Source organism: Benincasa hispida, chromosome 1 (assembly GCF_027475165.1).
Source record: "Benincasa hispida cultivar pf3 chromosome 1, pf3_genome.v1.1, whole genome shotgun sequence".
In the NCBI taxonomy this organism is placed as follows: domain Eukaryota; kingdom Viridiplantae; phylum Streptophyta; class Magnoliopsida; order Cucurbitales; family Cucurbitaceae; genus Benincasa; species Benincasa hispida.
In genome coordinates, this window is record NC_143478.1 from 61,421,263 (window position 1) to 61,446,683 (window position 25,421).

Below are 25,421 nucleotides of genomic sequence, written 5' to 3' on the forward strand. Positions count from 1 at the left end.
ATCAAGATTTATATCTTCTTTTCCTTGACCCTTTCTTACGTTGCCTTGAATGTTTTCTATTTTTTCGTGGATCTTCAAAAAGTCTGCTTTCCAAGGAGCACTTTTAGCCGCGACCTCAACTCTTTTTTTCTTATTTTTTATATTTATTTAGCTTTGCAGATCCATCCTTTAAATTCTAATGATTTACTGACATAAAAGTTTTATTGTTGGCCTCAGCCTTAAGGCTACTTGACACTGTTTCTATGATGGATTTCAGGCCCACATTTTGACTAGCAGTAGTTTGAATCATTTTAGGTTGTCGCACTTGATCCACTTTCTCATTAATGTCTTAGTTTTTCATTTAAAGACTTAAGGATTCATATTTCCCTCATCTTAATTCCCTTTGGGTCTATTCCCACTTAGGATTAATTTTTTTCATTAGCCATGGATCATAAGAATTTAACTCACCCATGTTGTCCATTAGGGTTTTCAATTTGGCGAGATCACAAAAAATGATGTCTTGATTCTCCATCTCAGTCTGTTCTTTGATCAAAGGAAACTGTTGGTCTAGGATTTTTAGTGAGTGAGTCAAGTTTTGATCCATCTCGCTCACCTTCTTTTCCAATGCTTTAGTCTTCTCCTCAAGTTGACCTTCCTTTGATTTTCTCCAGTTCTTTGTGGATGTTGATCTTGTTCGAAATCATCTTTGTCCAAGTTCATGTTAGCAAACCCCTTGCCCGTTCTTGAAAGGTTTGGTGGCAGATCTCACGTAAGATGTTGTGGCCAAGCAAATATATCAATGTTTTGCCTAAGAAATCTGATTAGGTTTTCTCTTTACTTTGCTCTCATTCTTGTTTCAATGTTTACCCTTCTATCCTCTAAGGTGAGAAGAATTGACTCCAATACTTCTGTTGGCTAGCTTTCTTGGTTAGCCTCGCCCTCTTTCCCTTGGTTAGGGAATTGATCGCTCATTCTGCCTTTAAAGGAATTGTGGATTCCTTCTTATTCGGGTTTATCCTCTTTAGAAATTAGGGGTCGGCCTCGGCCGAACAAACTTGTCATGTCTCAGTTTTTTTTTCCTTCGCCTTCTTCCTTGTCAATTTCTTCAATCTGTAGCTTTAAAACTATTTATTCTTCTAGGCTTCAAGTCATGGAGATCTAATTGGCCCACTCCCTTTTCCAAGGCTTTAATCATCTCCCTCGGTCGACCCTCATGCGGTTAAGACTGGGGAGACACTTCATCCCATATCCTTCGTGGATGACAATCTTGATTAAAGTCATCTTCATGTCAGTTGATGCCTTCCATTCTTTTGCTCACCCTTAAGGGGTTTGATGATAGACTTGGTGCAAAAAAAAATTCTTCCTATTAAACGCACCAATTATTGATACCAAAATTTAGACAAGTAAAATGGTTTGAACTCGAAGTAGCAGTAATGATAAATTTGTATTTTTGGGGAAGAATATCACTTGCAAGTTAGCAAGAATTGCACACTGATGCGGTGTAGATCACGCACACTACGATGCTTAACTAAAGAAATCTAATGATGTGTTTTAGTATGGAGTTACTTATGAGAGAGAACTGTTGGGGTTTGTGCCTTAAAGTCTTGTGTTCAGTAGTTTGTAAACAACTTTGTACGAAAACTTGTGATGTATAAAATAAATGATATTTACTTCACTACTTGACTTTGCACATTTAGATTTTACCACAAACCAATAAACTTAATATCCCTAGTTATCTGTATATAACTTAAGCATGTATGTGGTGACATACAAATGGATCATGTATTGAGTGATAACCAAATTGGTCTGTAGTACATGGACATAGGAAGGAAACTTTATCCTTGTAACGGTACGGATGCGGTCCGCTTTGTGGAATGATCATAAGTGTTGTAACTTATCATGAATGGTCTGATCCTGATCATTCATGTAGGGGACACGCAAGCGAGGGCGTTCTATACAAAGAGTTTGTATAAGACCTGACCACAAAGTGTTAACATCTCGTTATATAAAACCGCCCATAACTGAGACTTCACTTCACTATGATGACCATATGTAACATGACCTTAATCTTGAGTGAGTTGGGAACTCCTGCCATTGAGGGCAATCATTTGATTTGCATGGATGCGAATGACCAGAACACCGACTCAAACCTACTATTTTGAGGATTCGTCAGATTTGGGAGCTAGGAACTCAGCTTCACAAGATGGAATTCACTTCTTCCCCGAGGCAGGGGTAAGTAGATAAAAAGCTCCCTTAAGGGCTGATTCCAGTGCTTGAACAATGTGGCGCCACGCATCTTCTCATGGCCCGAGAAGTGTTCACACACAGTAGGACTATGTTGTATTGTTCATTAGAGGGGTCAGTAGTACTTAAGGAGGAAGATGTAATTATAGGGATAAAACGGTAAATTGGTCTGCTGTAATTACGAGCATCTGTGAACGGTCATCGTACTGATGATTGGCTATATCCAATGAACATAGAAATATATCTATGGAAAAAAGAGTTCAATTGTTGGTCTTTAGTGGAATGTCTGGCAGTTAACGGATGGTGGATATAGTGACTAAAGAGTTTAGTCAGCTATTCACGTACTATTGGAGCTTCGAGCCATAGGTCCATAAGGTCCCCTTGGTAGCTTGGATACAAGTTGAGAGTCAGTTTTTGGGTCAATTTGAAATGTTCAAATTGACAAGAGGGAGTTCGATTATATATGATATAATTGAACGAGTAAATTAACGTTATGTATGAGATACATTAATTTGGTGGAAATTGGATATAAATATGATTTATATCTAGTAGAGAAAAAATATTATAATTAATATATGATATTAATTTATAAGTTATGAATGTGATAAGATCACATTTATTAGACGGTTATAAAGGAAATGAGAAGGCGCATCTTCGTTCTAAATAACGGATGAGTGCATTATAAATAGCAGACGGTGTGTTGATCCCGGTGTGTGCAGATATTGTGAAAAAGATAGTGTCATCGTTTATAAAATCAGTGCCTATACGATAGGGACTGCACAATCGCTTACATATACGATATTGCTAAGCGATCGCATACCAATTACACCATCGCGCGCTATTATCTAAACGATCATTTACCTTTTTCCTAAGCGATCGTTAGCTTTCCGTATTTACTAAATGATCGTATAGACGATCACTTAGTTTTTCCTATGCGGTCGTTCGGACGATCGCTCACCCTTTTCCTACACGATTGTTTACCTTTTTCTACATGATCATTTAGAGGATCGTTTACTTTCACTACACGATCGTATACTTTACCTAAACAATCAAGCATATTGTCAATGTAATAGATGACCGCATTTTCCCTTTGCTTGATCGTTGTGTACGGTCTCTCTTCCTCCTTCCCTCTACCAAATCCGAACAAAGCCTACATTTTGGATTCTCACTCCAAGAATACTGAGGGCTCTAAGTGGTGTTGTCTTTCCCGTTTCCTTCTGTCCGAGTGGTGACTGTTCTAGGTAGACGTTTGGGCTTCAGACTCGCTGTGAAGAAGAAATCTTCATCTGGTATGATTTTTTGATTCCTTTAGCATTATGAAAGTATGTTCGAATGTATATGCGGTAATTCTGTCACAATAAATTGGAAAAATCCGCTTCCGCTCATAGGTGCTCTTGAATAAGAGTTCCTTCAATAACTTACCATTTTCGTCTTCTTACTTCCTTATTTATAGAGTTGGGTGACCAAATCCTTCTCTTTTTAGGATTTTATCCTAGGTCTGCAGATATTATCTTTTCTTCTAGAGCAACATTGTGCAAGTAAGATTTAACTAGGTTGGCTCAACCTTGGTCAAGATTGATTCGAGCGGGTTTAATTGGCTTTAGGCCAAGTCAGCCTCTTCTTGAGGCCCATGTAAACCCATATCATGCATTGGGCACGGCCTTGGCCTTGGCCGAGGCATACTCGACTAATTTGGTGATTTTTCTTAAGCCCATTTCATCCTGTTGGTTAGATTGCTTATCCATTTACTATCGTTTTCTTAGTCTGGTAGCTTCCTCTTCTTTGTTATGTCACTTATATCCTAAAAATCACCTACAATAGTATTTATATTAACTTTCATTTGAATCAGCAATTAATACAAATTATATGAGATTCAGTAGGACAATTATTTAAAAAGAAAAATTCGTAAAGGGGTTTTCAAAAATAGAAAAATAAAAAAAACTATTTACACCAAATAGCAAAATTTTAATCTTCTTTGATAGAGACTGATAGAGGTTGATAGAAGTCTATCAATGTCTATCAATGATAGAAATTGATAGAAATATATCATTGATAGACACTGATAGAAATCTATCACAAATACTGATAGACGTTGATAGACTTCTATCAGTGTCTAACAGTTTTTTTTTTTTTTTTTTTTGCTATTTTTATAAATATTTGGATATTTTTCTCTATCTGTGAAAATTTCTCAATTCTTAATGTGAATACATGGAGGAAATATACCACAAATGTTTAGAATTTTTTTTCGTGAATTATATCGCTTGTTCTATGGTTTATGGTCTCATTACAATTTATTACTTTCTCGATTTTTCAACCTCAAGAGCTAGCTAGCTGCTCATAAACAATGATACGAGTACAAATTGAGATCACGCTCTTTAAGAACAAAATTCTATTTCAAAATAAGATTCCAAAAACTTGGATACGATACCTAAAAAGTTTTTATTTAGTTTTATAGTCTTACGATAAAATAAGCAAATAACTAACTATCCAAAAGACTAATTAAACACTGATTAGACCAAAATTTTCAATAATTTAGACTAAGTAAACTAATTAAGAGTTGTAGATCTTACCATTAATATTTATATTTACGTTGGTGACCAATAATTGATGATTCTCTTATATATATTTTATGTGTTAGTAGAATTCGAAATTTAAATATATCGATGTATCTACAAATATTTTAATCATTGAATCAAATACATGGAGCATAATAGAACATCATATACCTTAAATTTGAATGGCATTATTATGTTCTCAATTTTTTTTCTTCAAAATTTATTCATATGAATCATTACTACAAAGTTGAATTGAAACAATTATAAACATTTTAATTCATATACAAAGAAATATGCATTGAAAAATACTATATTATTTATTAAAAGTTATAAGATGCCTCTCTTAGCATTTTTTGATATTCTACATCCCAATAAAATAAATATAGTTATTATTTAGATGCCTACTACATGAAGACCTAGCTAATACTAATTACCATAAAATAATGGTCCAAAGTATTTGAATTTGTATTCTTATTATAATCTATCCAAAACCTTATTTCATTGCTATAAATTTGGTTTTGTCTTAAAAGTGTTTGTTTCAAGTTCAAAAAACGTCAACTTTGTATTTATTTAAAGTTTAAAAAATATAGAAAGTTGAGGTTAAATTAAAAATTTAAATTCCTAAACATTTAAATGTTTCATTTATTAATTATAAAGTTGTTTATATTGATTAAATGTTGGTGTGACATGCATCCATCAAAGAATTGATAAACATAAAAAAGAAGTCAAGAAAGCATAACAAAGAGTAGGCTAAAATGATTATAATTCATTGTCAAACAATAATAAGAAGTATAAAACAACAGCAACAAGGTATAAGAAGTTTAATAGGATATTTTATTTTGAAATTTTTAGGGTCTATCCACTTCTCCTATACATTCACATTACGCATCATGTGTAATGTGAACATAAGAGGATCAATATATGTCATACTAGGCAAATAAAAGAGGATGATGATGTTTTTTATTTAGCTCAGAGCTTTGGACGGATTGTTTTTTCTTTTTGTAATCGTTCTAGTAATGTGCTTGCACTCGGCCTCGCTCAGGTTGGCGCTAGGCTGGAGAGAGTTACTGTGAAAGGCAGTGAGAGTGTTTGGGCTTTAGAGCTTCCCGAGTGCTTGTCCTTTGCTTTGAATGAGGACAACATTTGTCTTGTTTGTTGATGGTATTCCAAATATAACATTATATAAGGAATATGAGAGGAGAATCTTCCTCTCCCCTTTTTGCCCTTACATCTTTCCGTAATTTTTATTTTACCCATATTGCAACAGATTCTTTTATATACCAGTGCGATCTAAACAAATAATTCCCATGATCACAAGTGAGAGCTGAGGAATAAAAAGAATTAAATAATAGGTGGGAGTTGTGGGAATTTGAAGTGGATATTTCCATAAAAGTTGGAATTTCGAAATAAAACCATGATGCCTAAAGAACAACATTAAAAAACAAAATTAAAAAAATAGGCGGCGGGTGTCCCAATGGAAAGAAATCAAAGGGCATCGCATCATCGTCAGATCGTACCACTGAAAAATCTCAATCTAAAACTCACACTTCACTGTCCCATAATTCCTATTCCCACCCTTTTCATTTTTACCACTTTCACATCAATTTACCATTTCCCCTATACTTTTACTTTTACACAAATCTTTCATTTATTTTCCCCATTTTATTATCAAACTAAAATAACGTAGCTAGACTAGACTTTATAATATAATATAATTAGTTACCTCATTCTCACATTAATTCAACTCTATCCCATCCAACGATAGAGAAAAAGGATTCAGCTTTTTAACCTTCGCAGTCGAAATTCGTACTGTAAAATTTAAAAATATATATATATAGAAATAAATATAAAATCTGCTCCATTGATTTTTTTTTTTTTCTAATTTTCTAATTTGTACTTTTTTTTTTTTTTTTTGGGTCGGCTCATCTTGTGAAATCATGGACGAGAGTGGGCCGGTGATCGGTATTAGCAACGTTAAGACGCCAAGACAGGAACGAAATCCCATTTTCCGGTTCGTCATTTCCTATGGCCGCCGACAGGCAGGGATGTTTCTGACTCATCGTTGGTGACTGCTGTGGGACCCACGTACTTGAATTTGTATAGTTTCCGTTGAACATTATTGGGTGGTGGTGAAGGTGATGGTGGTGGTTTGATTCTGCCGCCGTGCTGTTCACCGTCGCTGCCGCCGCCCTCCGTTCTTCCTTCTTGAAACGAATCCCACACGCATTGCATAGCGACTGTACTCCAAAGTCATACACAAACAAATAATGTGTTATTTAAATTAAAATATACCTCGTTGTTTAATTTGAAAAAATCAACTTCAACCCCCTTTTTTCCTGAAGAAAATTGATATTCCGCGTTATTAATCGAATTCATTTAAAAAATATTTCTGAACTTTCTCTATTTCAATTTGTTCAATTTTTATATTCGGAATGAAAAGTTAAAGAGTTAAAAATTCAAAAAAAATATAATGTTTTCCTTTTTTTCCAAAAAGGAAGAAAAAAAGATATCACATTGATCATAAATCTCATTCACATTCAAATGTCTGATTATAATGCGTTAACTGTTAACCAATACAAGTATATTTAACCAAAAAAAAAAAAGTTTCAAAATCGCTTTAATGTTGGTCAATGCAATATTGATATTATCACGTTTGATTATAAAAAATTATTTCAAATGATAAACTGTTAAAATTATTTATAATTAATAATAAAATATCTCGATTTATTTGTGATTAGACTACATATCAATTTATATAATAGTTTTATCGCTATCTATCTCACTCTATCACATAGACAGTTATATTAATTTAAAAGAAATTTTAATAAATATCATTTTTTATTAAAAAAAGGAAAAACAGATTTAAAATATGTTTTCGAGTGGGGTTAAATATGGCAAATTTTATTTTAAGTTACTCTAAAATCACTTCAGAATGATTGAAAAAATGAAGAAATTTCACCATCAATTTATGTATACATAACACATTGATAGGTAGATGTTTATATATTTGAAAATATTTCAACATTGTTATCATTTAAAGTAAATACTCTATAATTTACCTACATTATTGGTTACTTTTTAAAATAAAATCTCATTTTTATTTAATAGGTTTAAATCTATTTGGAAAAAAAATGGAGGTTTTTAAGAACACGTGATTTACCTTAGGCCCTCTAGGCCCATTTCGCCAGAGCGGAGTGGAAGTGGTATCGCAGTTAGCACAACGCCGAGCAAGAAGCGGATCGGCGCCGGAAGTCACGGCGGCGGTTAAATTATTAGGAGGAGCAGCAGCACGGCCAGAAGTCTTATGCTTAGGATGCAACAAATCCCAACAGAAGTTAGAGACATAAGAACCAGCGGAGCGGCGGTGGTGATTGCGGGCGGCGGCGCGTTTGTCGGCGTCGAATTCCGATGAGCGCGTGGAGGGAGTACCGAGAGAGAGCGTACAATCAACAGAAGAAGGAGAGGAGGAGGAAGAGGCGTAATTGGTAGAAGAAGAATACATGTCGGCGGCGCCGTGGTTGGGGACAGATAAGAAGACGGAAAAAGAAGAGGCGCCGCCGCCTCCGCCGCCGTAGTGGTGCATCATGATTTGATATTTGTGGTAGGAATAAAATGGGGTGAAGGGGGAAATAGAAGAGAAAGGGTTGGAGAAAAAACAGAGAGTGATTTGGGAAATATATAAATTTAAAAAGTAGAGAGGAGAGAGAAGAGATGGTTCCCACCTTCAGTTTGCATGTTCTAGAGAGAGAAAACTGAGTCAGAGACCGCAACTCAGTCATCGAGTCAGTGAGTCAGTGATCGTAATGCTTTGGTAGGGTATAATATATCATCTCATCTCTTCCTTATTATTAGCTCTCCTATGGATTAAATTACAAATTTAAACTCTACCTTACAAAAAATAAAATTTTATTTTATAATTTAATATACGATATTGATAAATTCTCATAAATAATTTTGATGATTATTTATTAAAATTTTATCAAATTACATGTATCAAATTCGTAATTTAATCTTAAAATATCATATATCTTGCCTTCTATATTTGAAAATTGTATTCTATTCTGATATTTGTACCTCCAATAAATTTTATAATTATTCTCTATATTTCGCTAAATCTAATTGTAGCGATTTATTTTAAGATTTATAAAAAGTACATAGATTAAAATTAGATCATTACAAGTACAATAACCAAAATGAAACAATATAAAAGCATGCAAATGGAAAAATAGTATTCTTCATCTTATTATTATTATTTTGTCCTTAATTCAAATACATTGTAAACTATCATATTGTTTTAAATAGTAAAACTAGTGAAAATATTTTTAAGTATAACAATATATCACTGTCCATCAATGATAGATCGCGATAGACATTTATCTTGATACGATGTTTATCGCAATCTATCACTGATAAATAGTAATATTTTGCTATATTTGTAAAAGAGTTGACTCATTTTTATTTATTTAAAAACAAACCAAGATGTTATATACACATTTTTTTTTCAAACAATTGTCACAAAAATATCATTCCAACATTTTCCGCTATTATAAAATATAAGATTTATATATAATCATAACTTAGAATAGATGTGAAGAAGGGATAGGTTTTGGTAAGCTAAAGCAATATGACACAAATGTATTAAGGAGGAAGATATATGTTAGTTAGGAAACAATCTTAAAAGAACTAGACCACACATAAATTATAGAAGTGGGTTATAATTTTTCCTCAATAATCTTCTGATTTGATTAATCAATCTCCCAAACTTAATTAATCAAATACCAAATTTGACATGTTGCTGTGATTGCTATTATAATCTCTCTCTATCAACTTTTAAATTATTCACTATCGCACTTATTTCTTATATTTGAGAATACTCTCTTTTAATGTGTCTTGCTTCTATACTAATAAATTAGTCGAGGAGGTCAACATAATTTGACTAATAATTTTGCATCGCCATTAGATGCATGAACAAAATAAACTATAAAAGTGCCCCAAGTTGTAATATAATAATTATTAGGTGGTTGTGCAAATTTTAGAATTCACGTACAACGATTATTAATGAGACAACTATATTATTCAACATTGAATAATTGTTTTCATAATATTCTTAATTTTCTAAAGTAGCTGGTATTTATATCTTAATTTTCTAAAGTAGCTGGTATTTATATCTTAATTTTCTAAAGTAGCTAGTATTTATTTTATAATCTATATTACTATTCATAGCCTAATTCTAGCTAGTAATTATATATTTATATATATTTTTTCAATACTATATTCATTTCTTAAATTTATTTTTATTTTTTGAATTTACATGAGAATTTAAATATTTTTTTAAAAAATATATATATATATATATAGTTATGATTGAGCATTTTTTTTATAATTTATGATGTATTTTCTTTTCATGTATGACTTTTTCTCTATAGTGATTAGTATTAATATGAACGTAAGATACTCATTATTCAATGGCTATATTCTTATGAGACGTTTTTCTTCAATTGTTTATTATTAACACTATCAAGTTAAAAACATCCATCAAACAAGACTTTTAACTCATCAATCAACCAATGATATGTTTTTTTTACGTGATCATAGCTCTTGATCGATATGAACTAGTAAGTTTGAGTTTCGATCTCTCACTCCATATGTATTATCAGTTGGCTGAATCACCCATGATATTATTAAGAATATAATCAAAAGTTTAAGATTCCATTACATATAAACTCAAATGTATATCTAATAAATCAATTAAGTTTTATAAAAATATGAATTTGTCAAAGATCTACTGGATATAAAAACTAAAATTCATGACCGATTGAACAAAAAATTGAAAGTGTAAGAATCTACAAACCATTTTGAAAATTTAGGAAAATAAACATAAACTTCAAAGTTTAAGGATTAAAAAGTTGCAAGTTTAAGTTTCCTTACATTTTAATCCATGTACTTCAAAATTTTCAAAATTATATTTTTAATAAAATTCATAAAGATGATATTATCATAAACTACTTTTCTTAAAAGAAAATCAAGGATAAGCTAATAACAAAGACTAAAATTAGGAGGTATAAAAAGAATATTAAATTAAAGTTAGGTATTTAAAAATAGGAAAGGTAAAATTGAAAGTAAAAATGTTTGGTTGAATTTTTGTTATATCATCGAAAGAAAGGACCAAAAAAAAAAAGTAGTTGTGAGGGGAGGGGGGGAGATATTGGTAATTGTGTTAGTCAAAGGAGTCCACGTGACTAAGGGGAACAGTCTTCCATGGATCTGCCTTCTCCGATCACGAGGCCTAAATATTAGACCCTCCAAAAACCCCTCTACTCTGTCCGCATCCCATTCCCTACTTCTCTCTCCCATTTTTTTTACTCAATTTAAATTTAACCACTGATATCATTTTCTACCGATACAGATACAGTTACATAATATAAATATGATTAGATATGACAATTCATCAATTTCTAAAAAATTAAGATACGTCATTTTTTATATTTTTTTAATATATATTTTTAAAAAACGAGGATACTGATATGTTGAAAATACATTTTCTTTCTTAAAAAAATCTAGAATATAGATAAATTTAGCATACAAGTTAATAACAATAACACAAAATAGAATACAGACATTAAAATAAAATACAAAAATAGCAATATCTAAAATATTGAAGTACAGTAGTTAATAAAATACAATAGAAAAGTGACTCATATTACAAAGAAAAAGAAGATTAAAAGGAGAAATATGAAGATAAACGAAGAACTTCTTCATTGAATTGTTGAAGATATCCAAATGGTTTATATTTTTATGAACTTTATGGGGACTCAAATGTGAAGATAAATATTAGATGATTATAGGATTTGGTCTTTTATTTATTTTATTTTTCCTTTTAATTTTAGACTCGAGTAGTGAGCTTTTTAAATAGGTTGTCTAGTTTTAAATTAGGAAATATTAGATGGATTGCTTGTTTTTTTCTTTTAAAAAAGGTATGCGTAGAAATAGATACATCAAATCGCATGTCAGATATATATCTGGGAAGTATCGGTATCCGATACGTGTCTGATATGGATTCTTTACCTCACATGAAGTATCTGTGCTTCATAGTTTCCATCTTTTCAGTTGTATCAATTTAAACTTTAAACTAATAATTATATCCATTTAATCCTGAACTTTCATAATTATATCTAAATAAAACATAATGAATTGATACACTTATAAAGATTTAGGGTTTATATTAATATAACTCCCAAAGTTTAAGGTTTAAATTAATACAATCTCCAAAATTTAAAGAAATAAATTGATATTAAACTACTGAAATTATTTACAATTAATAGTAAAATATCACAATTTATCTGTGATAACTACGATAGATAGTGATAGACTACTATCTGTGTCTATCATGATACAGATAGATATAGACAATAATTTATCGTTGTTTATAGTAGATATATATTTGAAAACAAATTATTTAATTATCTACTTTGTTTGTTTATATACCAAATAAAAGAGGGATTCAAACAATTGAACCATTCATGGTTTTTGCATCCACATGCAAATGGAGGGTTTTCCATTTTAATTATATCTCAGTTACACAAATTTATATATTACTCTCTAACCTACTACTACTACTTTTGGACTATCTTCGATGACATTATCCCACTCACTCATCACAACTTTCAATTTGCTTCCCCCTCACTTTTTTTTTTTTTTTAAAAAAAATTAAATTTATTTTTCTTTTTATTTAGTTAAAAAAAATTATAGGGCTATGAATTCGTAACTCTCCATTCACTTCTTTCGTCTTACATTTCATTCAAGTTACGTTTATTTCAGTGAAGACATAATAAATCGATAGGAATAAGAAAAGTAGACCTCATTTCAATACATTTAGTATCGTTTACTTGTATTCTATGTTTGTATAAACATTTAGTGTCCACTTCCAAATCTGTAATTAAAAAAAGTATATTAATTGACAAACGGAGAGTGTTCAATCCAATTGCATCAGGAAATTACGTCGTATGGTTATGGTTGTGGATATCATTACTGCTACTGTTTTAGAGAAAAAATTTTGAATTTTGACATCTTACAGTTTACCATTACGGTTTTGATCCTCAAAGATAACGATAACGATAATAGTACATTTGATCAAATTCATAATTCTAAGTAAACGTGATAAAAAACAATTTAATTACATTTGCAATTCATACTCATTATAATTGATCCATCAATAAAATATCATTATGATTATAATAATTTTCATTATGATTTGGTAAACACCTCAATTGTGTGTTAGTTTTTCTTTTTTTTTCTCACATCGATGAAGTTAATAATAGATTCATACTATTTAAACACATCATTGGAAATTTAATAGACATAGTCATTAAGTATGTGAACTAAATATACACAAGTTTAAAAGTTAAGAACAATTAAAAAATACTTAGGTGGTTTTTTCAGTTTTTGGAGATAGTTTATTGCATTTACTCTAATAAATCTAACTTTTTTTCTTTTGTTCCATTCAAGTAACTTCCACTTATGAGTCTTCTTTGGTTTGTTATCCATTTTGAGAGATGTTTTTTGGAATATACATATTGTATTGTTAAAACGAACAAAAAAAAAATAATTAACTAAAAATTTTAACATTTTTTTTTATAGAAAAGATGGTTAGATACAACGATTCTCCACATATCTTTATAATTATATGATATTATCTATTTTAGATATGACGTTTGAGACTTTGCTTTACTTTTAGTTTCATCTAAAATATCTGGTAGTAATAGAGATAACTATCATTAAAAAAAAATAGTGGAGGGAGAGTAAGATAAAGGAAGTGAAAGGAAGAGATGAAGGATGAGGAGAAGCCAAAAACTAAGGTGAGAGACCCAAAATTGTTGGGTATAATGATGAGAAGGCAGAATAAGAAAAAGGCTGAATAGGAATAAAATTGGATGATTGGGTGTATGTGACACTGTGCATGACAAACTACAGGAGATTTCCATTCATATTTAAACTTTAGACAACCAAAGAAAAACAAACAAAATTAAAGACATTACACACAATACTTCAACTTCATACCTAAGCTACCATAAAAATATATTGTTTGCTATTTTCCCAACTACATTCTGAGTCAACAAAGATATACAAATACACTAATTAAAAAAAAAAAATTAAAAAAATTTGAAGTGACCCCACATGGATGATTTAATTTCATGAGAAAAATAAATAAAACAAAAGCTCCGACCCATAAGAGAGAATCGGATCGTCTGGAGATTGGTGAATGAGACAGACTTCGACGACCACCGCTTTCCAAAAGATGCCTTCTTTCTCTCTCTTCTCCTTTTTTTCTCTCTCTACTACATTATTATTATTATTATTATTATTATTATTTTTATATTTTGTCTCAATGTTTATTATTTTTTTAAACATCTATATTTAAAATTAGTTTTTAGTATTTTTTTCAAAAACAAAAACACATCCATATAGCTAGTGTGATTTCTTATATGACTAATTTCAATGGATAAATAAACTTTGAACGACTAAATTGAACACTAATTGAAAATATATTAATTAAATTAGAATGGAATTCACACCACAACAATTAAAATAATATATTAATCTAATTGTGATGTTCTTCTCTCTCTTTTTAAATTTTAGTTTACATTTAAACGTATATTTTGATTTTTTATATTATTAATTTTTGTCTATTATAATCTATATGTATACTTTGAAGACATATATATGTTTTGGTTTCTGTATTTTCATTTTAGTCTTTTTTTTAAATTTCTAATCTTATTTACTTCAATCTGACGCTTTATTTACTAAAGTTTTTAAATTTAGCTATTTATATTGAGTTTTAAAAGTAGGAAGCAAAATAACCGTTTAAAAAAAAGGAAAAAAAACTAGGACGCAAGAACCAAAATAGTGATTTTTGTTTTGATCCACACACCACATGCAAACATATATATATATATATATATATATATATATATATATATATTAATTATCTTTTTTTGGTTCTCGTAATTCTCGATTGCATTGCTAGTTGCTTGCTACTGCCTCATTCCACGTGAGAGTATTTTGTAAATTGTGAATTTTTTTGTGGCTGTGTTCTCAATAAGCCAAAAAAAAAAAAAAAAAAAAATCGGATTTTGTGCTGTTTTTAAGACATTTCTCATCAAACTCTGAGATTTTGCTTATAAATACCCTACACATCTATATCTATCTAGCCAACTTTTTTTTTTTTAACATTATTTTGATTTTGGTTCTATTGATTTTAATTTTTCTACTTTTTTAACTTTCATTCCTATTCTTTCAAATTCTTATTTCAACGAATATGTATTTGATAGGTAATATGAGTTCTATTCTCAAAAATAATTTTTAAATTATGTGATCCGAACAACGCAAATTCTTAAAACGTCCTTATATTTTGGTATTCAAATTTTGAATATGAAATTTAAAATACGAAATTATACGAAAAAGGATAAAAATATTCAAAAATATAGTATTTTATGTTATAAACTTAATTAGTTTTGTTAAATTAAAATATTTAATATATTATATATTTGCAAAATAATAATTATATAAATTAAAACAAGTTTATAAATTAATTAGTAATACTTTATATTGGAGTAACTATAATTAATGAATTTATAAATATATTGTCAAAATCCATTTTAAAAGGTTATTTACTATCAAATATGATATGAAAACATGAAATGTAAGAATTTTTTAAAATTTGTCTTGAAAATAGTATTTAAACTTAAAATTTATTTTGTTCTCTATCGGCGTATGATCATAATGATGATGTTATGTAGGTCGTTGGATTCGGTGGGACCCATTTGGGGTTTTTTGTAAAAAAAAATAAAAAATAAAATAGTTGGTTTGAATAAATCATACTTTTTCCAATGCAGTAATATAGGGAGATCTTATCCGAGAGTGGAGGGTGCCACGTGGGAGAGAATGTGTGGGACCTGGTGGGGATTTTTTTAATTTAGAATTTGCATGCATGCATGCAATTTGTGTAATAAGTTCTTCTTCTAAGTCCCCAAAAAAGAAGGAAAAAAAGAAAAAACAATATTGATTAATTAAACGACGACAACTTACACAAATATTTATGTCAAACTATAACTTTCCTTCCTCAAAAGCATCAACATACAACTGGAATGTCTGTCTCTCTCCCTCTTCCTTCTCTCTCTACCTAACAAAAAAAAAAATAATAATAATAATAACAACAACAATGTTGTGAAATTGAGCACAACTAAAAATACGGATATAAAGAAAATATAATATAATAATATATAAATATATTAAAATATAAAATAAAATTATGAAAATTTGATAATATGAAAAATTGACTGAAATTTTGAAGTGGATTTTTCACCAATGTGTGTTATTTCAAGATCCACAAAATATCACTATTTATAAGCAAAGTGGCAATTAGGATGTGGTGAAGTGATATCATCATTTTCTTTGAGATCATGAGTGTAACAACCCGACTTTCTAGGACTTATACTAGGTCGTTACTACATGTGTGCAAAAATCTCAAAACGACTCTCTCATAAATTTTAACTAAAATCAAAAGAATTTTATTAAATAAATAGCTTTTGTAAAATCTAAATAACTGAAAATCTTTGGTCGGGGTCCCCCTGAAATAAAAATAAATTTCATGAAGTTTTATAAATACAAATTTCAAATAATGGAACTCTAAGTTTAAACATAAAGACTATAATTTAAAACATCAAAACACAAAAACATGACCGAAAGCATCTCTCTGGTCCCAATGGCACGACCACGATTTCCTTCTGTCGTTCGCGGACATGTCTTTATCCTACCTAAAAATATAACATAATAAAGAATGAGTATAAAATACTCAGTAAGTAACCCACTACCGGGGTCAGGCTATGCATTTAGGTCCAATAAATGCAACTTTCTAGGGAGACATGTAAAAACCTCTACGAATCATGGATGGTCAACTAATGGATAATTGAACCCGCCTTACTGTAGGTGAGATGTACCCACAAACCTCTGGTGAAATCTTGAAGAAAATCACAACCTCTGTGAATCCCAAAGGAAACACAAACCTTTGAGAATTCTCGAAGGAAACACAAACCTCTGGTAAAATCCCGAAGGAGATCACTAACTGTTGGGTTTTATATCCTAAAACTCGCAATTTGTAAAAAGATAAACATTTTCTATAAGTCAATAAACTAATTATTGATTTTATAAATTGTATACATAAAAGTCTAAATAAAATAAACTAAGACCCATGACTATTACATGTGTACTTGAACTTTATGTGGAGACATAAAAATAGATCAGGTTCGAGTAAATAGTCAAAATGATCTATAGTATATGAATAAGGTCGGGTGCCTTATTCTAGTAACACTATTGGATGTGACCTACTCTGTAGTTATTACAAAGAGTTGTAAAGTGCTACAAACGAAGTGATCCTAATTCGTACATGTTATGACATGAGGAGTTGGGGCGTCCTATGCAATGAGTTTGCATAAGATCGGACCAAGAAATAAGTCACTCTTACTTTATAACATTGTTTATTATATAAGACTGACTATTTCACTTAGAAAGGTTGTTCATTAGAGGATCCATAGGAGAAATGTTGTTCTCTCAAGTACTGAATCCAGGTCTTGAACAAGGGGCCCCACCCTCTCATTAGGTTAAGAGAGTTTTGGTTTAGTGACTAGATCACAAACCAGTTGTTCATTAGAGGATCCATAGGAACTTGAAGAACAAGATGTAATCTCGAGAGTAAAACAAACATTTGACCCAGCCGTTATTACGAACAACCTGTGAAGGGTCGACTTACTAATCATGGTTAAATCATGTGGACATAATATATCTACCGTGAGGGAAATGCAACTATGGGCTTTAGTGGAGTGACCCATTAGTTAACAGACGGGGGTTAATTCGGTCTAATGAGTTTAGTCGATTAATCTCGGATCGTTGAAGCCCATGATCTGTAGGTTCACGAGGTTCCCCTACTAGCTCGTAAATGGATTAGTTTTAGAATAACGTGATAAGTTAATTTGAAACGTTCAAATTAGAATTAAAGGAATTAGTAATATATGAGATATAATTACATGTTTAGTTTTAAGAATTAAACAAAATAGAAGAATTAATATTTAAATATGATTTAAATATATGAAAATGGATTTGTGTAAAATTAATTTAATATTTGATATTAAATTAATTAGAATTATTTAAATTGTTTAAATAATTATTTATTAATTTTATTAGAAAAAATAATTTATGAAATTAATTTTATAAAATTAATAATTTTTTCAATTTTATTAATGAAATTGATTTTTGAAATCAATTTGGAAAAGTTGAAAAAGATGGAAAAACATATAAATGGAATTTTGGTTTATTCCATCATCACCTTTCAAGTTGCTCACACAAGACCCATTTCTTTAGACTTCAATTACTCCAAACATTAGTTGCATCTCATGCAGCCATCTTCATTGCATGATAGTCTGCAATATATTGAGAAGACTAGAGTGAATTTGAAGCATGCAATCAATAGATATTTTGCTGAAAATTTATGGTGAAGAAGGTGTTCTTCAACTGGGTTGCTGCTGTGAGCTTTTTTCAAAATTCTCTTCATTCTAACTTATTTTGAGTCCCACAACTCAATCTAGAACTCCAAGAGAATAGTGGGGAAGATCTTGAGGTAGTCTACAACAAGATTTGGAGAAGTTTGCAGCTGGAAATCAAGCTTTGAAGAAGTTCTACAAAGGTATGTCTTGAAACCCACTTGTTTCTGCAAGAGCATGCTTTATATAACCCACTTGTTTCTGCAAGAGCATGCTTTATATTTTGCCAAAATTAATGAATTAGAGTGCTTAATGATCCTTGTTGCTTCTGTTGTTGCTAATACAATCTTACAATTGGTACCAGAACATCATATAAGCATTCAATTCGGTTTAATTTTGGCATAGTGGGTGTTTTTTCATGAGTTTTGGCTTTTAATTTCTCTTTGATTTCTCGGTTAAATTTATAATTGGCTTTTGTTTGATGAGCTTATATGTGTTCTCAAGAGTCTGTAATTTATTTGGAGTCATTACAGTTGAAATTAAGTTGTAATTGAAGAAACAAGTGAAGAAGGCCGAGTTATAGATTCCAGTTTGTCAGCCTCTGCTCAAATATTGTCGTTGAGGTTCAGTGCTAGACGATCGTTTAGCTTCGGGCACTAGACGATGTGAAGAAAAGCTAGACGATTGTGCAGCTACGGGCATTGAGCGTTAAAAGTATTATGCGCTAGACGATTGTGTACCTGTGGGAGCTAAACGATGCGTTGAACTGCTATGCGATGGCACTACACGATCGTGTAGCTTTGCGCGGCAGCTAAGCGATGCATTGAGGTGCTATGCGATAGCACTACACGATCGTTTACCTTTGTCCGCATGCTAAACGGTCAAGAATGGCACAAAGCGATCATGTAGTATTTGTCCGCGCTAGACGATTGTGCTGCACGATAGTGTTAGACATTACACGATCGTGTAGCATTGTCCGACACTAGACGATGGCATTATGCGATAAATGATAGATGGAAGATACTACACGATCATGTAGCTTAGTTAGGCGCTATACGATAGCATTACACAATCAGGCCAACACTAAATGATTGCCTAAGACGATGGTCGTCAACACTAAACGATGAGCCTTAGCGAGATATTGAGCATAGAGCAAAAGCAGCCGGTTCGACCAATTCTCTTGAAGTCCGATTGGGTTCAGCCTCAAAAGATTTTTGGTTAGTTTGGTTCAGATTTTGTTGGTCCAGTTCAGACGATTCGGGTCTAGTTCAAGCTGTTTGGGTTTGGTTTGGAGCGGTTAGAGCGGTTTAGAAGCAGTTTTGAAGTTGTTTGTAATAACTAGGCTTTTGCTTGCTTATTTTTGCCAAAACTAAAACCATATCAGTTTGTGTTTAATTATTTATGCATTTGATGTATGTTATAATTAAATAAATCTCGTATGTGCATATAGTATGCTATATAGATTTAAAATTCCACCATAGAAAGCATGTTACATGCATTGAAAGTATGTTATAATATGTTATAATATTTAGTATGCATGTTAGGGTTTCTTGTATTTAATATAATTGTTATATTAAATATTAAATGCCTTTGATGTATGTTGTGGATGTTTAGCATGTCTAAAATTTTGTAAGTTGTTATAAAATTGGGTTAGATATTTAAAATTCATAACAAAGAACAGCGGCATGCTCACGTAGGTTAACTACTCGTTTTAATAGTTAAAAACTTGTAAAACTTGGGTTAAAAACTCAATCGGTATATAATCCTGTCTAAGGCTAGGGGGTACTTAAGTTAACGGTCTATAGAACACCTCCTACCTGGGGATTATGGCCGAATTATTGAGTGTTGTTAACTAGTTTTATGAGCATACGTGAGAAGTTTGAGGTAATAAAACGGTTTATCACCTAGACATCGTAGGTTAAAATCCAATTATAAACGTTATACTTGGATAAACCACATAGACTTAGGGTTGTTTTTATTAACCGAAAAGAACCTAAGTTACCCAATTAAATAGAACACTTCAAGGTGGAGTTTAATAACTTGTATATGATAAAGTTATTAGAACACTTTAGTGGGAGATTAATAACATACACGATATGTCACTACAAGAATTTTGGGCTTTAATGTCGGTTGAAAAAAGTGAAACCGGATGTATAATGTTAGTTTTATTTTTTTAAAAAAGCGGATCTTTAATGTCGATTTTAAACCGACATTGTAGGTATACCTTTAATATTGGTTTAAAACCGACATTAAAGATCCACTTTTCTTTTCTTTTCTTTTTTTTTTTAAAAAAAACAAACTCATTCCCCCCCACCCCCCTCCCCCCAAATTTTCTTTTTCCTTTCATTCCTAGAGTTCCCTATATATCCTTTTTCTAAACCCTATTTTCCCCATCATCGACTACCGCTGCTCGCCGTTCCTACTCAACACACGCCGTCTCTTTTCATGCAACCCACGTTGCTGCACCCAATCGCCTGCGTCTCATCAATCGCCCGGATCTGCTACACGCCACCAGGTCCGTTCTTGGCGCAGATCTGCTTCGCGTCTCATCAGTCGCCCGGATCTGCTGGGCGCCACCAAGTCCGTTCTTGGCTCAGATTTGCTCCACGTCTCATCAGTCGCCCACGTTTCATCAGTCGCCTAGATCTACTGTGCGCCGCCGCACCCAATCGCCCACGTCTCCTTCGTCGTTCGCGTGTCTCTGCCGTGGGCACCACCAGGTCCGTTCTTGTCCAACTGCCGCCAACCCATGTCTACGCACCACCAGGTTCAAGTAGATTGCATTGTATTTTTCTCTTAATTCTTGGTAAAAAAAAAATATGGATTGTCTCTTGGTGAAGCTTCTATACAATCTTGAAGCCATCTCTTGTCAGAAGTTTTAATGATTTTTGCCTCAACATTGAGAAACTGAAATAGAAAGGCATCCTAGTTCATGGAAATACTCTTACGTGTAACCATGTGGTGAAAATCAGTGGCTGAACTTGAAAAAATAAAAAGTAACCTTGAATGTAAATATTTTCCATGGTATTACAAATTCCCTGAATTTATATAGCATGATCTTCAGTTTCTGTGGAAAATTATGTCAAATGAACCTCTAGCATGTTTCTTTGAGTGGCAATGTTAAGTCTAACAAAGGGGGAAAAATCGAATTATGCAAGAAAATACATTAAAAAATAGTTCATATTGTTTTGTTTACTTTCCTTATTTTCTTATGCTTTCAAATGTATCTTTTATTTTCAAATTTATCGATTTTACTAGAGATTTTATAGAAAACTTTCCATGGAAGGAGAACTGAAAAGGAAAAAAATTCTATATATATATCATTGGCTTGAAATATTACAAAGATTGATTTCTTGTTAGGACACTTATCATAGTTCCCAATAATTCAGTACAATAGAAATTCAAGATGCTCGAGTTTGTAGTTTAGATTTGATTTTCAAGATACTCGAGTTTGTAAGTCACACTATGGTAGTTTGTGGGTTATTCATACACTATGGTAGTCTTTGTGACAACTTTTGAGGTTTGAAGTATATTGTGAGCTAATTTGCTTATTGATTTATGTGTTCTTGAAAATTTTCCATTGTCTTTGTATCTCATATCTAGGTAACCAAGCTTCTCTTCTTCAAGATCTTGAAAAAGAAGTTTCTCTCATTTATTCAACTATTGAGTTTTCTTGTTTTGCAGATGCAACAAAGGAGTAAATATTTGGTATCGCAACTTCTTTATGCTTTTTCTTGGGGAACTTTAGATCCAACACATTCACTACAAGAATTTTGCCTTGAATGTACCATTTATGCACATTCCTAATAAGTACGGTTAGTTGAATATGAATTCTTATCACATTTTCACTTTCAATCCTTTGTCTTAAACCTTTTTTGTTTGTGATCCTTTGAACAACAGTGGTCGAACAAAGATGCCTATAACCAGACACTGCTGAAGCTAGGGGGTTGGTTCAAGATGAATTATGAAGGGATCCATACTTACCAAGTGGAGAGAGACAGTAATCTCATAATATTTGTAAAATCATAATGTTTGTATTACTTGTAATTTGTGTTTTCAAGGCCTAAATTATTGTACAACCTTTTAAATTATAATTTTATAGCAGAATTTATGGATTAAATGTAATAGATTTACAATCCATACATGAATAATATGTCATAGCCACAATGTTCAATGATGATGTGTCATGTTATACTTTTTGACCAAAAAAATGGATTCGACAACGAAATTTTAAAAAAAAAGGGACAGATTTGGGCTTCAATATCGGTTAATAATTAAAAAAAAAAATAGAGGCTTTAATGTCGGTTGCAACCAACATTAAAGACCTTTAATCTCGATTGGAAATTTCACTGAAGGTCTTTGGAACAACTATAATATGAAATAATTAAAATTATGAAAATCGGATAATATGAAAAATTGAGTGAAATTTTGAAATGGATTTCTCATCAATGTGTGTTATTTCAAGATCCACCAAATACAACCATTTATAGACAAAATGTCAAGTAGGATATGGTACACTTTGGACACTGTGCATATAAGTGGTTGAATGACACATGGATAACATATATGATAATGGAAAAATAACATTTGATATTGGACACTAAGCACGAACATCTAATACCTATTTATAATATTTATAATAAATAAAACAATTTTATATCATCTAATTATACGTTTTCTTGATTTTTTTAAAAAAAATGGTGTTTTAAGTTCTTTAAATATCAAGTTTTGGTTTTTAATTTAATATATCTATTTTGACGTTTTTTTAAAAAGAAAAGCTTCTTCAGCATCCAAGTCTTCTGATAACATTTTAGACTCTATTTTTTTATAACTATTTTATTTTTTTTAGTTTTTGAAAACTAAGCATATAAGTACATGTTTTAATTTTAGGTTTCTTTTTTTAAAAGAATTTGAGAAGAAATGAACACAATTTTCCAAAATAAAAAATAAAAATAGTTATTAAAAGAGATTTTAAGTATTTTAAATTTGTATTTAATAAATGTATAAATTAAAATAATTAGAGTTAATACTACTCACTAATCTATTTAGATGGACAACTTTGAAAGTTGTTGTCAAAGAGATTTTTTCTCCAGGTGGACAGAGGGAGAATTGGCCGTTTGAATAAAAATAAAAGAGAGAAAAAGGAAAGGTTTAGGTAATATATGGAAGTCTCTTTTTTCTCAATATCAAAATATTCAAATACTAATTAGTTTCTAAACTTTGAAATACGTATTTATTTGATCTTTGAAATTCTAAAAATATTTAATGAATTTCTCAAATTTTATTTTTCATCTAATAACATACTAAACTTTTAATTGTGTTTAAAAAAAAAAAAAAAAAATTTCAATTTTTATAATTTCCAAAAAATTGTAAAATAAAATAGTGAATCGATTACCACTCAAAATTTAATAGTTTGATCTCGACCCTACCATCATTTGAATTAAAAAAAAGTGTAAGAATGAAGTGAATCTGTTAGAAGAGACCAAAATCAGCTTTCTCTTCAACTTGAGAAATCTCTTTATATGTGTATATATATAGGTAGGTAATAATGAGAGATTTGAAATAACTTTAAAACATAGTATATATAAAATCAGAAACTTTATGGAATATCTGTCTCTATCTCAGTCTAGGGTGGCTGTTTTATGATCTTCTTTTCTCTCACTTTAGCTTCTTCAAGGGAGAGGGTATTGGTGGATTGGGGATTTGTTTTTGTTGGTTTGACTGAGTGGAAAAAAAAAATAAGAAAAGAGAATTAAAAAAGGAAAGGTGTTTGATTGGAATAAGAAGAAGAAGAAGAAGAATATGGAAAAGAAAAGTGGGGATAGTTGTTGGAAGATATGAAGAGAAACTTTATTCAGTAGTGGTCTATTATTCTATTATGGTGTTGGTTTTGAAAAGGGTTTGTCAGTGTTTTAACACAGACATAAACACTCTAACACACCTAATTGTTCCACCTCAAAAAAAAAATAAATAAATAAACCCTCTATAGGGTGATTATTAGTTCAAGAAATTTCCAAGTTTAATCTAATTAATAGAGTTAATTTATCTCAAATGTCTTATTTATATACTTAAACTATTTTTTTCTTTTCTTCCGATGACTAATATGTAAAAATTAGAAAGTATAAGTGAGTCGATTAACAACTATGGTAAATGAATTTAACAATATTTTTTTAGATGTCTTCTATAAAATTGTAAACAATATCACATATCACTACAAGGATATTGGTATTTCCCAACGCTCCAAACCGTCAGAGAATGATCTCCCTCTGACGAATTTTGTCGAAAAATAAGTAGATTGTCGTCGATAGTTGGTATGTATTTTTTAAAATTAAATTTGCAATTCTAATATTTGAAAATCTTATCAAAATCCAAATCTTAACCTCACAAGTACAATCAAAACAATCCGTTACACATTAAAGTAAATGTCAAGCTGAGGCTAAATTTCATTCAAATAAAACAATTTCATAATTAAGACATTGTTTTAGTATAAAAAAGTACGTATCAATATGTATAAGATAGAAATAAAGTTTCAAAGGAGTTTTATCGTAATACATGCACGTTTTTTGTGCCAAACATCCAACCTCAACTCAAAACTATAGTCTTCTTTCCTCATGAATTGACTCCAAATTATGCACTTAGAGTAAAGACAATTAAAGAAATTCAACTAGTTTCAATGATAAAACTCAATGAAAACAATAACTCTTAAATGACCATAAAACAAATAGCACAAATATTTATCCTCTCGCATCTACCCAATCCTTAAACTAACTATTCTTAAACACAAGTGTTGGGAATGTCCTAAACCTCATAGTTTGTAAACATTAAATATATTCTATTCACAATAAAGGTATTATTGAGACTTCATTCAATAAAAGTATTATTGAACTGCATTTATTTATAAATCCAATAAATAAACCCATTACTATAATACGAATACTTAAACTTTATGTGAAGACATAAAAGAGGATCAAGTTGTAAGTATATAGCTAAGATGATCTATATGTATATGGTTAAGGGTTGGGTACCTTATCTTGGAAACACTATAGGATGCAACTCCTTTTGTATACTGATACAAACGATGTGATCCAAAAAGTCATTCATGTAGATACAT

At 30.8% G+C, this 25,421-nt stretch overlaps 1 protein-coding gene across 1 annotated transcript; it reads right to left on the reverse strand.

Moving 5' to 3' along the window:
* Nucleotides 1–6,588: 6,588 nt before the first annotated feature.
* Nucleotides 6,589–8,481, reverse strand: LOC150038604 (GATA transcription factor 18-like). Its single transcript, XM_090307774.1, has 2 exons — nucleotides 7,939–8,481; nucleotides 6,589–7,015 (listed from the first exon to the last, which is right to left on the reverse strand). Exons 1-2 carry the CDS (start codon nucleotides 8,362–8,364, stop codon nucleotides 6,701–6,703), a joined length of 741 nt encoding a protein of 246 aa, XP_090163900.1. The 5' UTR covers nucleotides 8,365–8,481; the 3' UTR covers nucleotides 6,589–6,700.
* Between the last annotated feature and the right edge of the window lie 16,940 nt (nucleotides 8,482–25,421).